This window comes from Epinephelus fuscoguttatus, linkage group LG17 (assembly GCF_011397635.1).
Source record: "Epinephelus fuscoguttatus linkage group LG17, E.fuscoguttatus.final_Chr_v1".
NCBI classification, from domain to species: Eukaryota; Metazoa; Chordata; class Actinopteri; order Perciformes; family Serranidae; genus Epinephelus; species Epinephelus fuscoguttatus.
In genome coordinates this window covers 32,153,067-32,169,523 of record NC_064768.1, presented here as the reverse complement: position 1 = coordinate 32,169,523, position 16,457 = coordinate 32,153,067, and the positions used below count along the sequence as shown (strand labels likewise).

The 16,457-nt window shown below is 41.7% G+C and overlaps 1 protein-coding gene across 2 annotated transcripts; it reads left to right on the top strand.

Annotated features, from left to right (window-relative positions):
- Window positions 1-1,896: 1,896 nt before the first annotated feature.
- On the top strand, window positions 1,897-16,457 carry smad10a (SMAD family member 10a). 2 transcript variants are annotated; one of them, XM_049602496.1, is made up of 13 exons: window positions 1,897-2,302; window positions 5,840-5,912; window positions 9,213-9,453; window positions 10,588-10,762; window positions 10,951-10,974; window positions 11,821-12,033; window positions 12,115-12,372; window positions 12,700-12,801; window positions 13,049-13,102; window positions 13,395-13,578; window positions 13,922-14,090; window positions 14,359-14,497; window positions 14,775-16,457. In XM_049602496.1, exons 1-13 carry the CDS (start codon window positions 2,299-2,301, stop codon window positions 14,984-14,986), a joined length of 1,848 nt encoding a protein of 615 aa, XP_049458453.1. In that variant the 5' UTR covers window positions 1,897-2,298; the 3' UTR covers window positions 14,987-16,457. The 2 variants fall into 2 exon arrangements, with proteins under 2 accessions (XP_049458453.1, XP_049458452.1); XM_049602495.1 differs by having other exon boundaries at window positions 1,899-2,302; window positions 9,210-9,453.

The window sequence follows — 16,457 nt, the reverse complement described above, 5'->3', positions numbered from 1 at the left end:
ATTTTGCAAAGCAGGTTCTATCTTTAAATCCACATTAGGTTAGGTCTTAGGTATTCATGTTACATGGTTTACAAAGTTTAGGCAGCAGTGTAATGAGGGCTGCTCTTAATGAGGCAGGATTCCCTTTAAACAAGTCTGTAAACATATCTAAGAGAGGGGAGAGCACTTTTTAAACTTAATTTCTAGTGGTCATCCGTCTGAGCCTGGAGTCCCACCAATTTGGCTGGTGTAGATATTTCCTCCATAGTTTTAGCTGCACCGGAGTAATTCTGAAACATTAGGTACTTGAAGGACACCTAGGAAGGAGCCTTGTTCTTGTCCCATATGTGCTATATATGAATTGTAGTTAATAAAAAAATAAACTCTTTAAGGTTTCATTAATTCTCAGAGGATCAACAATAATAAATTAATTGCTGTTTTCTACCAAGGCAATGTTTTTGTAATTATGTAATGTGTTGAGATGACAAACTGATAATTTAGTTACTATCCTAAAGTGGCTTATGAAGCTTCAGATCTTTGTCTATTAAAACAATAACTACATACACCGGATTCTGATTTTAGGGAAGAGAGATGCAACATTTTTGACAGTTATAGAGAGTTTACTTGAAAGAATGTCTTCATTTAAACCCAAGTGTGTGTGATTAATTGTATTCTTGCCTGTGGACATGTTCTGATGACCTGCTGTGAACTGACATTTTATACTGGCAATTAATTGGAAGTGTCCCTATGTGACGCTCTTTCTATTTTACCTATAGTTATTATTAAACTACGGGACACATGGATAAAATAATTATAAAATTATTAGAAAATAATGGACCCATAAAATGAAGAACTTCCATCTAGCCATTATACTATATTACAATTTGACATTATGGAAATGGTCACCATGGAAATCCACATTTCATATAAAATTATTAGTCTTTAAATCCTTTAAATAGTCTTTAAATTTGTCTTGTTCAAAGTGTTGGTCAAAGGAAAGGATTTATTGACAGATGTGCTATCATTATCTGAGGACAGTAAGCTCGGGAATCAGCAGAGGCCCCATGATACATAATGTGTTGCAATTTGCTGTGATTTATTACTGCAAATGATGCCCCCAAAGGAAAACACTTTAATATTTTTATCTAATAAGATAAAGTTATTAGTCTATGCATCTTACTTTAGTCATTTTTATTGCAGCAGAATTTATCCAATGAACTGAAAAAGCAACTGATTATATCATTCTGGTAGGCTACCAAAAGTTACTTGGCATCCATGTAATGATAGGACAATGCCACACAAAAATAGTGCCATAATATGCTGTATTGTTTTTTCCCCTACCCCTAAGTCCTACTGAAATTTATCACAATCGGGTGGACTATACATGACATAATATGACATAATTTGGAAGGTTTCTCAAATGTATTTATTGATTTTTTTGTCATAGAATAGCAATAGAATTTTTTTGTTTGAAAATAGAGTACTTGCATATCAGTATTTTAAATCGATGTGGAGCTCCCATCATGCTCTTGAAAGTAAAATCACACTGAATTCCACTCTATTTGGTTACTTAACCTGAGGAGGCTGCAGTGCAAGACGCATTGTTTGTCATTGATTTGTAAATTATGCAGGACTGAGCTGATATATTTCCTCCATTAACACTTGAGTTAAGGATGAGGGGTCACAGACTGTGTACTAATGGGTAAACACAGAATAAGTCATAGTTTTCTTAAGCATGTTAGCGCTGACCATAAAAGAGTGGAGTGTTGCTCAAATAACAGTTGCAGACCGTGTGTGTGTGTGTGTGTGTGTGTGTTGGAGGAGGGGGGGGGGGTAATCTCAGCGGCGCCACCTTAAAAAAACAGTCTCGCGGACCTGTCAATCTAGACGAACCAGACAGACCCTGGCTCGCGGCCCTGCTGTGAGAGCCGCGTTGTGATTGGCCCAAAGCGGTGGTCCCTGTGAGACCCGGGCGCCCATTGGCTGCAGCATGTCGAGACACTGACGCGCACGACGTCTCCCCTCTATTGTTATTGTGGCGTGCGCGAGGGGAGCAGACAGGATGCACGAGGAGACAGCGGGGCTGATAAAAGGATAAAACAACCGAGAAAACACCAAGCTAGCGCAGCGCAACGTACGCGAAATAAACCTCATCTCGCCACATTACAGGCGTTCAGAGGAGTCCTGTAAGCGCAGAGACATGCATACAGAGGTGTAATACAAAGGAGTATAAACACAGACAGCAGCTCTGGTCAACACATACAACACGTACAGCTATCTGCGATCTTTCTGTCCAACTTCTTCTCTCCACTCCGGCTGATGTGTAAGTACAAACTATGTATCTCTCTATCCATCTTTTGTTCCCGCTGCTCTCACCGGTGTTGCAGCCAGGCAGGATAACCGAGGATACGGGGGGGAAGTCAGTCACATTAGCTCGCTAAATTGTTGCTTACTGTAACCTGCTTTTATCCGCAACAAATGCTGTTGTGCTGTCTCGGTGTTTCAATGGTGCCGCTCATGCTGGCCGAGGTTGAACTCTATTTATTTGTATTCACCTAACTTAAAGCAGCCAGACAAAGGAGTCCTCTTATTATCATTGTGTTTTATAGGCTGTGCATTTTGTATTAGATCAGCTGGGTCTTGAACATGTTGAGAAAGGGTTCATCGTGACGCATGTTAACCAGTCTGGGATGTCAGTGAAGTGAATGTATGGCCTGGACACTGCTTAGGTTGCGTTGGGCACACAGGCTCAGATCTCCTGACAAATCACATAGTTGGAAGTTTTCATTTCAAGTGTTGGGCCCTCCTGGTGCCATATAGACTGTACACATTAGGGCCCGCATGGTAAACAGCATTATGTTGAAGAGGAGACAGGGGTGGGAGGTGTGTGGTGTGCGTGTGAATGCAGGTAGCAACAGTTAGGCCCACCTATGACTTTCAGTGTTTAGGCTGCTCATATGCAGAATTATTACGCTGTATTAACAGGCCATGCTGCAGGACATCTTACACCATTAGCTGATCTCCCTGTGCAGTCTGATTGGTTGTAAATGGAAATATCTGGATTGAAAAACTAAGGGAAAGTTTCGGTGTTCAAATGAAATGCATGTATGTTGCAGGTATGTTAGGCTGTAAGGTCACTGAGGACATTTATTCACGTACTCTACTGTACAGCTTTGAAGTAACTGACTTGAGTATATTTCTCCACTACATTCCAGTCAGGGCTGTAATCACCTATCTAGCATTTTGGGGGGACCATTTTCAATTTACACCTCCTATGACCCAAACCTCAAGGTTGGCATATGAGTTAGGTGCACACAGAGTGACTTATAATTTTTAATGACATTTTTAATATGACATATTATACTATGACACTTTACAAAAGCTATAACACTGACAGTGATCCAGCCGTCATAACACTTCCACTTAACATATTCAAAAGTTATGAAACAGAGAGACAGTGCCGTGTTTGACAGTGATTGTACCCACAACCGTTGAGAAATGGCTTCGCCAGGGGTACTGCAATACCAGTTGCACAAATAAACACACAGAACTGCAGTACGCCATAAAACTAGAAGCGATTGGTTATAGATTTCAGTTATACTTTTTTTTCTCAGGTGTAGATACTAATTGGTTAAAGGAGCTGCACATAACAATTGTTTTATTATTCAATTCATTTTTATTATACTTAAGTTAAACTTATTGTTTAGTCTTAAAATGGTCAGAAAACAGTAAAAAAAAAATGCTCATCATAAGTTCCCAGAGCCTGATGTGACATCTTCATATTGTTTTTTCTCTCCAACCAGCAGTCCAAAACCCGAAGATGTAGTGTTAAAGACTAAAGGCGAGTTCACATTACACGACTGGCCGACCAGTCTTGAGTCGCAGAGACTATTGTAATCTTTTGGCGACGTGTGTTTCTGTCATCGTGAGTCTCGCCAACTGTGTTACGACCTGTATGTGCACACCACAAAATTTCTCCACCGAGCCCTCGCCGACAGAGCCCCAGATAATGCAGTGATGTCACCAAACTACATTTTGTCACACATAGAGACGACTTGGAGATGATACATCGTAAAGGCATGGATATTCTTCCCATTGTTGAATCAGATCTACCTCCAGGGCCTGGGTCCAAACACAACACGCTCCCCGTGATCCTGTGGACGCTGTCATTGTTGTTGTTGCTTGCCGGCTTGTCAGTGTTGCCAGATCTTTGGAGAGAAACAAGCAACCAGGGCTATGGAAACAAGCCCAAAAGAAGCGACTATCATGCATTTAAATAACTTATTAGATGGATATATAGAGAGAAAAGTGACGTTTAGAGAGCAAACCCAAATAAGCAACTCCACTTTAGAAACAAGCCCAAAGTCGCGGCTAATAAGTGGATCTCCTCACATTTCTTCTGTCCTCCTGTGTGCTGACGTGGGACGTATCCCACCTCTCATTGGCTGATGCTCTTTGTCAGTCGTGTCAGACTTCTCCAGTTTTCTAGCATGCCAGATATCCAGTCCCAGTTGCAGACGAGGGGGCGACTTGCCCGTAGGCTTGTTCACACATGAGGACTCGTTGTGGCAGACTATCTGACGACTCACCTCTGACCCAAGGTGGCTCTCAAGATCCTCTGCAACGTCAAAATCGGGGTGAAAATCGTGTAATGTGAACTAAGCTTAAGAGGACCAGAAAAAATTCACATTTCAGCTGCTGAAATCAATCCATCTTAGCTGTTTCCATGTAAAAACGACTTGAAATTACGAACATAACTCATTGTTTCAGCTGTAAGTTAGTTTGCAATATCAAGACTTGACATATAAAATAGAGGATTTTTTTTTCTTTATAAAAGAAGCTCCCCAGTTAGTTAACAATTACAGCTCTCTCTCTAGCAGTTACAACATAAAAGAGAAATTTCTGTGTAGTCCCATCAAAGTGTTTTCCAAATGAACATAATCTTTAATATGAATCATTTCAATCTCTAAATCTGACCCAAAGTAAACACAGAAAATAGCGTCCTGGAACGGCCATGTTGGATCACTGCATAGGGATCTGTGTACGTATATCGGAGCTATTGTCATGCGCTTAGCTTTGTTACTTTCCGTAGAAGACTGTGTAGTGAAAATCCGCGAGCATGTAAATAAACTGGTCATGGATGAATCTGTAGTATGATTAGGTCAGATGTACATAACCGCTAAGAGCAACTCAGTAAAGCAACTATCATTATTGATGCTTTAAGTAGATTTAACTGATAATACAAATTACTTTTACTCAAAGGGACAACCCAACACTTCTACAAATAAAGGTCGTAGGTTTTTTTAAAAAAAAATTGGAGCATCAAACACGAAAGTTCCTGCATTCTGGTACATTTTATGTAAATGCACCATTCTGTGCATTTTTACATCAATTTATGGTGTAGCCTAAATGTCCTTAATGCCAAAACAAAAGTCCTCTGCTACTTTCATTTTCTAAATAATGACGGGGACATCAACCCTTACCCTAAAATTTGTAACCTATGATAGGGAGTACAACTCAGCCTGTGAAAACAGCTATATTAAATGTTCTGTATGTCTGCGAGAGAAACACCTGAGTGATGTCATCAAGGTTATCTCAGTTTGGACTAACCAAATACATTGATCACTTTGCAACATGAGAAACTAAAGAGTTGGCGTTTTTCGGCTTTTAACCATTCTTTTTTATGTGTTGCTCACAAAGTACACATTATTATTATCTATATTACTGTGGTATTACAACTTTGACTTTAGTAAAGGATCTAAGCTAATATGTCTTTTACTGCTGATAACTTCTAATAACTGTAGGATTTTTACACTTAACTGACATCCTCTAACTCCAGGTTTCCGTGCTCTACTTACAGGGACTGATTCAGAGCTGGGCCATCATGATGCCAATGAACTTTCTGGTCACTCATTGGCTGAACTTAATACCAGGTAAGCAAGACGGCAAACATGTAAGACAGCATTGACATCTCATCGACTGTAATACCTTCAAATGACCAAAACGTATAGCAAGGTAGCTGATATGCCCTGTACATAGTGAGCTTTGGTCTAAATGGTTTAATGTATTTTAACTGTCCATGACTCCACAACCCTGTTCCCAACATGGACTGAACATGGGTGTGACGCTGCTTGGCTTTGGTGTGAAACTGAAATAACTGTAGCGTAATCAGAGCGTTATTAACTGGATCATAGACACCCATATTTCCAATCTCCTGAGCTTTTCAAGACTTGAAATTGGAAGTTTATATTTTTATTTGCAAGTTGGCACAGAATTTGTTCATATCTGAACATGATATTGAAAACTAGACTTTTAAATTGAAATGTGTCCTGGGTGGTGACATAACATCCGATTGGCTGACATGCACTAAGCTGAGGATACCATTCTGCTGTCCTGGTTTCTGGCCAAGAGTGCCACAGCTGCCTAGCATGAGTTAATATGTACATAAGTAAATATGGATATGTTCTAGAGAGATGCTTTTTAAATAAAGACATAGTAGCTTGTTTTCTACCAGCCCCAATGAACAGTAACAAGCCAGATGAAATATAAAATGTCATTTATTCCAATTTACCAGCACTGTATGCTGTATAAAAGCATAATCTCAAGGGCTTTGTTTGAACACTGGTTTGCTTCATTGTCTTACGGCAACTGGCAACCTTGTAAGAAGGTCAGGGGGGCAGTACGACCAAGTCGAACCTCACTGATACATCAGCATCTGGCTTGACTGCATTATTCTTAATGCCATCGGTTCTTTCTTTTTTCTTCTGTGCGATTGTTATATCAGTTGGATGAGAAACAGTTGATCATTAGGCTATGTGTTCGGGTGCAGGATGGTGTCCCACTTTTTGGAGTGGGGGGACGCCATAACTGACCCTCTGGCATGGAGTGATCCAGGTGTGACATTAGAGGAGGTTCTCCTTGCTGATGGAGATAAAGTAGGTCCTAAGAAACTTTCCTATGCTTCCCGCATTAATAAGGAAGTGGTTGTATTTCTGAATGTGGAATACTTTGTATGTGAACTAATTGTGGACACTGATTTTATGCCTCCATGCCGGACGCAGCTGTCTGTCCATCAGTTCCATTCTCGTGAACGCAATGTCTCTTGAATGTCTCAAAGGAATTTCCTCAACTTTGGCACAAACGTCCACTTGGACTCAGAAATTAACTTATTAAAATTCTGTGGTCACCGTGACCTCACAAAACATATTTGTTGCCATGATGCAGTGCTAAATATGAAAACAATTCACACAAATGTCAAAAAGGACAAATAATAAAGTGATGATATTTTTTATCTAAAAGGTCAATGGTGAACTTTTCTGGCCATTATTCAACACCATAACTAATTTGTTAAGAGACTGCATTGGTGACTCTAATCTTGGGTGTCCACCTTGAAACTGTGCTGATTGTATAGATCGTCTGTGTTGCCTGGCATCCCATGTTTTAGGATTTGTAGCTTCTTTGCAGCAACATCCATATTTGAAGCATTGTCTAATGATAAAATATATTTTTGAAAGGTCCTTTTTTATTAGTAAATATACCAGAGTATGTTGTAATAAATGTACACAGTCCAATTTCATTTCAGGCAAATTAAAAATACTAGTAGCCTGGTTCAAATTTAACCTCTAAATTCATGCACCTTTACAGACATAAACAGTATTTAAACCCATTCACTGTATCCCGAATGGCCAAAACAAAACCAACAGCTGGCTGTTTTAGACACTGGTCAAGCCAACTGGTTCACAGGAGAAAAACCAAGGTAGAAAGCAAATAGAGGGAATATAAAGAGGATTACATCATGTTCAGATTCACTTCAACCAATGCTGATCCACCACAGCCTCTCTGTGTCCTGTGTGATGAGGTACTTTCAAACCATGGAATGAAACCTTGACACCTACAGCAGCATGTAAGCACCAGACACCACTCGTCTGTAGGAAAGACTGCACATTTCTTTTGAAGAAATCTGCCATAGTTCAGGAGAGGTCAAATTCAAATGCGAGCTGCAAGCCAGATGCCAGAAATTCCCTGTGCGCATCATACCAGGTAGCATTGCTCGCCTCCTGCAGAGCTGGAGGAGTGGCAGAATACAGAATGCCTGAGAGCCTCACTGCATTATATATGTTGTCAATAGCCTTTGGTTGTTAGTAGTGGTTTTAATATGTTAGTCATTTATAATCTTTTTACGTTTGTAATTGTTCTTGCTGGTGTTATTCTGTTTTATGTTTGTGTACATATTGTGATATATTTGTGTGCCATTCTTTTAATTTGTGCAGCACTTATGTTAGCTGCGGTTGTTATATTTTTATTTTCATATTTTTAATTGTCTCCAGCTGCCTGCGTTTTGTGCTTTCCTTTACATGAATGAGACATTTTCACCATAAATTGGTGCATGAGAATTCACCAGAATGCAGGAAATGATGTTATGCATAACGTACTGCTTAACTCACTAACATTACCGACAATTATGGACAATTCTAAAGAAAGTTTACGATACAGTCACACGGAGAATCTAATTACAAACTTCCTTTTTGCTGCTTTAAGACCAGAGAAAAAAGATCTGCCATTGGCTTGTTAAGTTTATGGAAGAATCATCAGTAGCTATGTTTAAGGAGTGTTATATCTGATAAGGTTTGCATTATCTTTGCTAAGAATTATGGCACTTCTGCACATTCCTGAAACACAAAAATAGCATACATAGCACAATATGAGGAATGTGAAGAGTTCTTTGGCGATTAGTACCCCATTGCGTCATGAATATTCAGGGGGTAGAGAAGCTGTGATTAATTTAGGAATATTCCCCCATGTCTAGACACTGGTGGTGGAGGTGCAGAGAGGGATGGCTGAAAGATGAGGATGATGGGATGAGGAGTAGAACTGGGCAGTGATGAGCTGGAGACTGGAGGTGGATGGGGTGGAGGAGGGTCACATATGTTCGACCTACACAGACAACTGACAGCAGCAGAGAGGAGAACAATTTTTAAAAACTTGACAGCAACGATATGATTGTGCCTGGGATATCAACTGGTCTTGAGGCAGATGTGAGTTGCAGAAATTTTCCCAGAAAATCCTTTTCACCACATTTCCACCAGCACATGAGATCTACACACAGAGAAGGGTGTTTAGGATATATCCCTCATACCTGAGTATCCATCAAGGGCAAGCGTGAGTAGGCCAGAGTGGATAATATGTGTTCATTAAATATAACGAGCCTTCCTCTTGTGTCTTGTTTGCAGCAGCATCATGTCAGTGAACCCTCCAAGCAGCAATGACGCCTGCCTCAGCATCGTCCATAGCCTTATGTGCCACCGGCAGGGCGGAGAGAACGAGGGCTTCGCCAAGCGTGCCATTGAGAGCTTGGTGAAGAAGCTGAAGGAGAAGAAAGACGAGCTGGACTCGCTCATCACCGCCATCACCACCAATGGTGTCCATCCCAGCAAGTGTGTCACCATCCAGAGGACGCTGGACGGACGGCTGCAGGTTAGTGTACCTCAGACACCTAGCTTGCACTAGCGCCCGCTCAGCTTTCACTGCTACACTACATGCACTAATTCCAGGTTAATTTTCTATCTTCTGTATGTTTCTCTTGAATATCTCAGTTCTCTTATTTTCACCTTCATATTTTTACAGTAAGGAGTCAGGATTTTTTTGCAGTGTAGGAATTTCATGGCTTGATTTGGATTGTTGTGGTCATTCTTCCATTCAGGTGGCTTTTTCATGCATTCAGGCTGATCTTAATACCATTTTATGTGTTTTATATATTCAGAGTATTTGAATAGTTATTCTAAAAAATAAAAAAAAGCATTGATATTTCCTATAATGCAAGGCCTGTTTGTTTGTAGGATATATCCAGCAGGTGGCAACATTTTGCTGTACATAGTTTTAAAGGTGATGGTACAAATCAGTTAAAATGCGCCGAGGTACAGCTAACGAAAAGTTTGAGACAAAAGCCAACATCTCATATCTAATTTCTGCATTCACACCTAACCTATTTCGTGTGCTTCAAATGGACTCTGGTGCTTTTGCCCTTTTGGTTGGGTTTGTTTAGGCTAGTGTGAAAGCTGTCAAGCAAACTCTGGAGCCGTTGAAACAACTGGACTGAGAACAGCTGAAATGGAGGGTCTCCGTCTGCTTCAGACCACATTCTGGTGTAGTTTTGCTTGTGGTGTGAAAGCATGATGATGGAAATAGCTAAGGAGTCAGCCATCTCGCTTCCTTCTCATTACTTCTGAGAATTGCACATGTGCAGTATCGATCGGGCACTTGTGAGAAAATTGCTGTGGGTAGAGACAGAGTTGACAAGCTGAAGCCCGAGCCAGCATTTCAATTATCCTGGAAACAGGAGTTTAGTTGTGTGGCATTAGAGGATGTGCGCAAAACTTTGAGATCGAGGCAGATTAAACAGGGTTAACTTAAGTCTCTAGTTGTTTTTCTGTAATCGCTTATAGATAAAACAGTTTGTAAAGTTACAAGTAAAATTGATTTTGAGCGCTGTAGTCACAGTACAAGAGGCACATAAAGCGATGTTCATAAATGCAGACTGCTGTTCAGACAAATAGACTAAGATTCAGTGAGCATGACAGAGGGTGTAATGATGCTGCACTCTCTCCTCAGGTGGCAGGGAGGAAGGGCTTTCCTCATGTCATTTATGCACGGCTGTGGCGCTGGCCCGACCTCCACAAAAATGAACTCAAGCATGTCAAGTTCTGCCAGTACGCCTTTGACCTGAAGTACGACAATGTATGCGTCAACCCCTACCATTATGAGAGGGTGGTGTCACCAGGCATCGGTAGGTCAGCTTCATACCTCCCAACAGTCTCTGTGCTAAAAATGTCTCATATTATGACTGAAAAATATTTAGTTCAACTAACTTTATAAATCTCATCCTGTTGAGGCGAGTTTTCAGTGATGTGTCATTTTCAGTTTGAAGTCCTTGGTGAAGTTTTCATCTCTTCCTCTCTCTGTCTTCTCTGATAGTTGGTCTCAGCCTTCAAAATACAGGTGAGCTCCGAACTGCTGCACCACATCATGACTTAAAGGATACTGCGAGCACACATTTACTGTTTGTCATGTGATCAAACTGTAGGACATGTTGTTGCTAAAGCTAATTCCTCCCTCACACATGCACTGCATTACATTGATATGATGCCAAATTTGCTTGTCAGCTTTATCTATGAATAAGTGCTCTTGTCAAGTCTGAACTGTAATGTTGTTATAACACCTGTCATAAGACTTTTTTTGTGAGCAGTTTCCTGTTAGAACTATTTGTTTTAATGAGCTTTAACCACTCAGAAGGAAGCGTGCAGCTACCCATGGACAAAAGGCTGGTGCTCATGCTTGGTGAGACAGCAGTAGATGCACGCTTCCCTCTGCACGATGATATGATTTGCGGGTTTAGTTCGGTAGGAAGAAAGTAGTTCCTACAGGAAATTGCTCACAACAGGGTCTGTGGATTATCTTGAAGTCACAATTTCTAGAAAGAGACATTGCTGTTGAGTGAAATGCATCATTTTTTTAACAATTTTGAGCATTTCTAATTCTATTTTATTTGAGAGAAGGCAGACATCTCTACGGCCACTTGGCAACTCACACCAGGACAATCTAGACTGATAAATAGCACTATAAGTAAGATGAAAAATATGTATTTGGTTGAGTGAACTGTCCCTTTAATGGACTGCACTGGCCCTGACTTGACTATAAATAACCAAAAATGACATTTTTATTAGTTTGTTGTAATGTTAACTGCCTGAACACCAATGATATTCAGGTGCTGCTTGTATTCAAATTCGCTGATGACCTGATTTAGTTCAGTATCAACATAGTGATTCTTCCTCCTGTCTCCTGCAGCGGCATCAGGTGCCCTGATCAAAGAGGAGTACATCCATGACTGTATACAGATGGACCTCCCGCCTGGCATGCCTCTGTCTGACCACCAAGCAGCCATGAAGCTGCCTCCCACAGACCACTACGGTCAGCCCTTGCCTCCCCCACAGCTGTCCTCTGAGCCCCACGGACCCCCACCTGTCACCAGATACACTAACCTGCCTGTGTCACCCAAAGGTCAGCTCTTCATACTGTGTATATATTTACAGGTGAGATAGTTGAAGTCAGGCCTGACGTGTTCCTCTGCTCTCCTTCCAGTGTCTGGCTCCAGCTCAATGCTACCACTGCAGGGCGGTCTCAGTGATGGCCGTCTCCAGACTGCATCTCCACAGGCTCAAGTCATGACCCCGGCACCAAGACCTCCAAGCCCGACCCAACCCCCTCCTCAGCAACAGGCTTCCCAGCAACCCTCACAGCCCCCCCACCCACAGCAACCCTCCCTACCTCCTTCTCACTCGCACGGACAGAACGGATACAGCAGCAATAAACACTCTCAGAGCCAGGCTGCCTTCCACAGTGAGTTCACACATATACACACACACCTGCATATTTGGCACATTTGTTTTTTTTTCTCTTTACACAGTGAACGTGAAATAAGGCAAAAAAAAAGTTGCCGTGACACCGTTTCAAGGTGAAATAGATTTGATGGGCTTCTATGGCTCAATGAATGGCTGCTCATAAATATTTGATAAAAGCAGCAGATGGAGTCGGCTGAAAAATGTTGTCATGTATTCAGAGATAATGATCAATAATATATTGATGAGTCAAGGGACATTGTAAATTGTTACTGTATGTTAATGAATGCTAGTCAGACTGATCATTCTTTACTTCCCTGTAATCCAGCGGTTTGGACAGGCAGCAGCACAGCCTCCTACACTCCCGTGGGACCTCAACAGAATGGGCGTGCTCACCAACAACCTCCTCTCCATCATCCAAACCACCACTGTAAGATATGCTTTAAAACACAAGAGTTCCACATGATGTTCACTTTAATTCTTTGACATTCCCAAACTCACACTGCCCATTTTTTTTAGCTCTTTTTATAATGAACATTGTGATGTTTTTCAGTCGTAGAAAATTGACTTACTCACTATGTTGTCATGCTAAGAATTTTATGCCTGGAAAACTCAGAGTTGGGTACAGCTTTGTTTTTCTCTGCTTCACACTAATGTACTCATGCCTCTGCTTTCAGGGTCACAGCATCATGGCTCAACCTCTTTCCCTCCTTCTGTGTCCAACCATCCAGGTTAGAGATGATTATACTGTGCAAATATAAAGACAATAAACTGCTAACAAATAATGTTGACGCTGATTCCATACTGTATTTTTGGATTGGCACATCCTGGTTGTCCACGTTGACAGCTGGTAAAGCTTGCGCACTGTAGGTTGTAAGGTTTATGATCTATGTATATTTTTTAATAGCGTATTGGAAGTTATCTCCAGTGTCTGCTAAGATGAATACAATGTTTGTGACAGGATGAGTCACAAAGGTGGCAGAAGATCCGACCCACAAATTGCTTACTCTGTTTTCATTGCAGGACCAGAGTTTTGGTGCTCTATCTCCTACTTTGAAATGGATGTTCAGGTGGGTGAGATGTTCAAGGTGCCCTCCAGCTGCCCTGTAGTAACCGTGGACGGTTATGTAGATCCGTCAGGAGGTGATCGCTTCTGCCTCGGCCAGCTGAGTAACGTCCACCGCACAGACGCAAGCGAGAGAGCCAGGTGTGTCTCTTAAGTAGATTCAAGATGGCACGGTCACCTCAGCCAAAGATGGCCTCTGAATGAGCTGCCCTCTAAAGAGTGTCATCTTCCACCACATGCTTTTTAAGGCTACATGTCCACATGCATTTCAAGCACTTGCTTACAGCACATGCTGTATAACCACAACATTCCTGGTTTGATTCCAGCTTTGAGACCTTTGTTGCATGTTATACCCCTCTGTCTCCCCCCATATTCATTCTGTCTCTTCACTGTCATCTGTCCAACAAAGGCAAATACATAATAAAAATGATGAAGGGAGGTTCCATATCTGTTTGTCCTGATGTTTTTATCCTGTGCGTTTCAGGTTGCATATAGGTAAAGGCGTGCAGCTGGAGTGTCGTGGCGAGGGCGATGTGTGGATGCGTTGTATGAGCGACCACGCTGTGTTTGTACAGAGCTACTACCTCGACAGGGAGGCGGGCCGAGCGCCAGGTGATGCTGTGCACAAGATCTATCCCGGGGCCTACATCAAGGTCTGAATCCAGCTCACACACTGAAACCACACATATATATATTCTCTGTTTTTCAATTATTCAGCTATTCTGTTTATTAAATGACATCAGCGAGCAATATTAAGCTTTTAGGTGGCATGACACAAACCAATAAGCCACACATCCATTTCAAATGAGCCATTGCTAAGTGCAGATGGAGCTGTGTGAGGTATTGTAAAGCGTTATTAAAGAATGAACGGCACCATGCTTCTTCAGATGTTGTAATGTAAGCTGCTTGTGTCTCGGCTAGGTGTTTGACTTGCGGCAGTGCCACAGACAGATGCAGCAGCAGGCAGCAACAGCTCAGGCAGCAGCTGCTGCTCAGGCAGCTGCTGTGGCAGGAAATATTCCCGGTCCAGGCAGCGTGGGAGGCATTGCACCTGCAGTTAGTAAGTGTTGTTGACGCTGGTGGAAGCCAATTGAAATGCAAGGTGTATGGTGCAGTGTACAATGTAACTAGATGGCACTCGGCTTGTGGTGCTCAAAGCACCAAAAAAATACATTTAAAAAACTCAGCATTAATGTCTCAAGCACGAGCCTCTCGTCCATGAGTAGATGCACACTTCCTTCTGCATGGTGATATGGTTGGCAGATGTAGTTTGGATGAGGACTGTGGATTTATCTTGAGTAACTGGGTCATGATTTCACTCTCTTGCCCACTCGCAGGTCTGTCTGCAGCAGCAGGGATTGGCGTGGATGACCTGAGGCGCCTGTGTATCCTGCGGCTCAGCTTCGTGAAGGGCTGGGGGCCCGACTACCCCCGGCAAAGCATCAAACACACGCCCTGCTGGGTGGAGGTCCACCTGCACCGTGCTCTACAGCTTCTGGATGAGGTGTTGCACACTATGCCACTGGCAGACCCAGGGCCTGCTAACTGAGGACCGCGACCATGTTTAAATTCCAATCTGGATTCTCTGAATGTGCACACACACAGACACACACGTTGCCAAATATACTAATTGATACACAAAGCAAATCAATGAAAAACACACAGATAACATGGATGACCAACAACACAATATGCTTGTAACAATCAATGCACACATCACTCATGCTGCCTCACAGACAAACACACACACACACACACACACACACACACACACACTACAACCAAAATGTCTGTAGCCACACAGACATAAAAGTGCTGATTATTTTTTAATGCTTTACTCTACAATCTAAAGTCAAACACAAGGGAGTTGGAGCTCTGAAGGGTAAAATTCTGACCAACTTGTCTTTGTCCTAAAGACATTTGTATGCACTGTAAAAATCCAGGGATGTGTTACACAAATCCAGTTCCCCAATATGCAATTTGGACTTCCTCTAAGTGTAGGAGCGTTCTGCACATTTATTTATGGAATACACACACACACACTTAAAAATCCTGCATGAACACAAGTTATCCAGGAGTGAAAAACACTCCAAAAAGAGAACCGCATACCTCTGGAAAATGCTGTCAGTAAATTCACAGTGAATACAAACAGCATTACAGTTCTCTTAACGTCTTATCAACAACAGAACTGATTAAGTATGGATTAAGGGAACCACTGTTAGGTCATCTCTGTGCTTGTACTGCGCTCTTCACTGTATGTTGAACTAAACTCAAAACTGTTAGCATCGATAGCTGGTTAGCCCTCTTATTACGCTCAGCGCAAGCTACATTATTTTTGTACCAAAAGACTAAAAAGCCAAAAACATTTAGCTTTAAAGTATTGTTGTTGTTCTTGGTAATGAAACAGTGCTACCCTGTATGTAACCAAATGGTTGGTGTGAATCACCAAAGCCAAAATACCTCATAACTACAGTGCAAACTCACAATTTAGTTTTCCGCCTGAAGCGCACACACTCTCATCACTGACAGGCTGAAGTCAATCAGTGCAGCCCTGCAATAGGTCCCTGACTCTCACTAAGCTTTGTATTTATTTAGGTTTATAACGTACCGTGCTGTGATGTGCAGTAGCAGTACTAGATAACTTGACTGATATGTGGAACATTAGTTATACTCTACAGTTTGACAGCAAAAAAGAAGGTTACAGTAACTTGTAATGATTAATAGAAAACAACCATCCGCAGCTTGAGAGACAGAAACCTGAGTGCCTCTCTGTTCTCTGCTCTGACTGCTGAGGATTTCATCACCTACTGTGTGTTCACTCCCGACTTGCATCTAGCAGTTTATTTGAACTCTGAGTTGTTGTCTCCAGTGCCTCCAGAACCCTGTTTAGTAATATTTTACATGGCCATCAATAATCAGTTGATAATTGTTTCACTGTTAGCAACCAATGAAATGATAATTAGTAATGTTTACTTATTTTAGTAATGCTATAATAAATATTTTAACAGTCTATTGTTGCA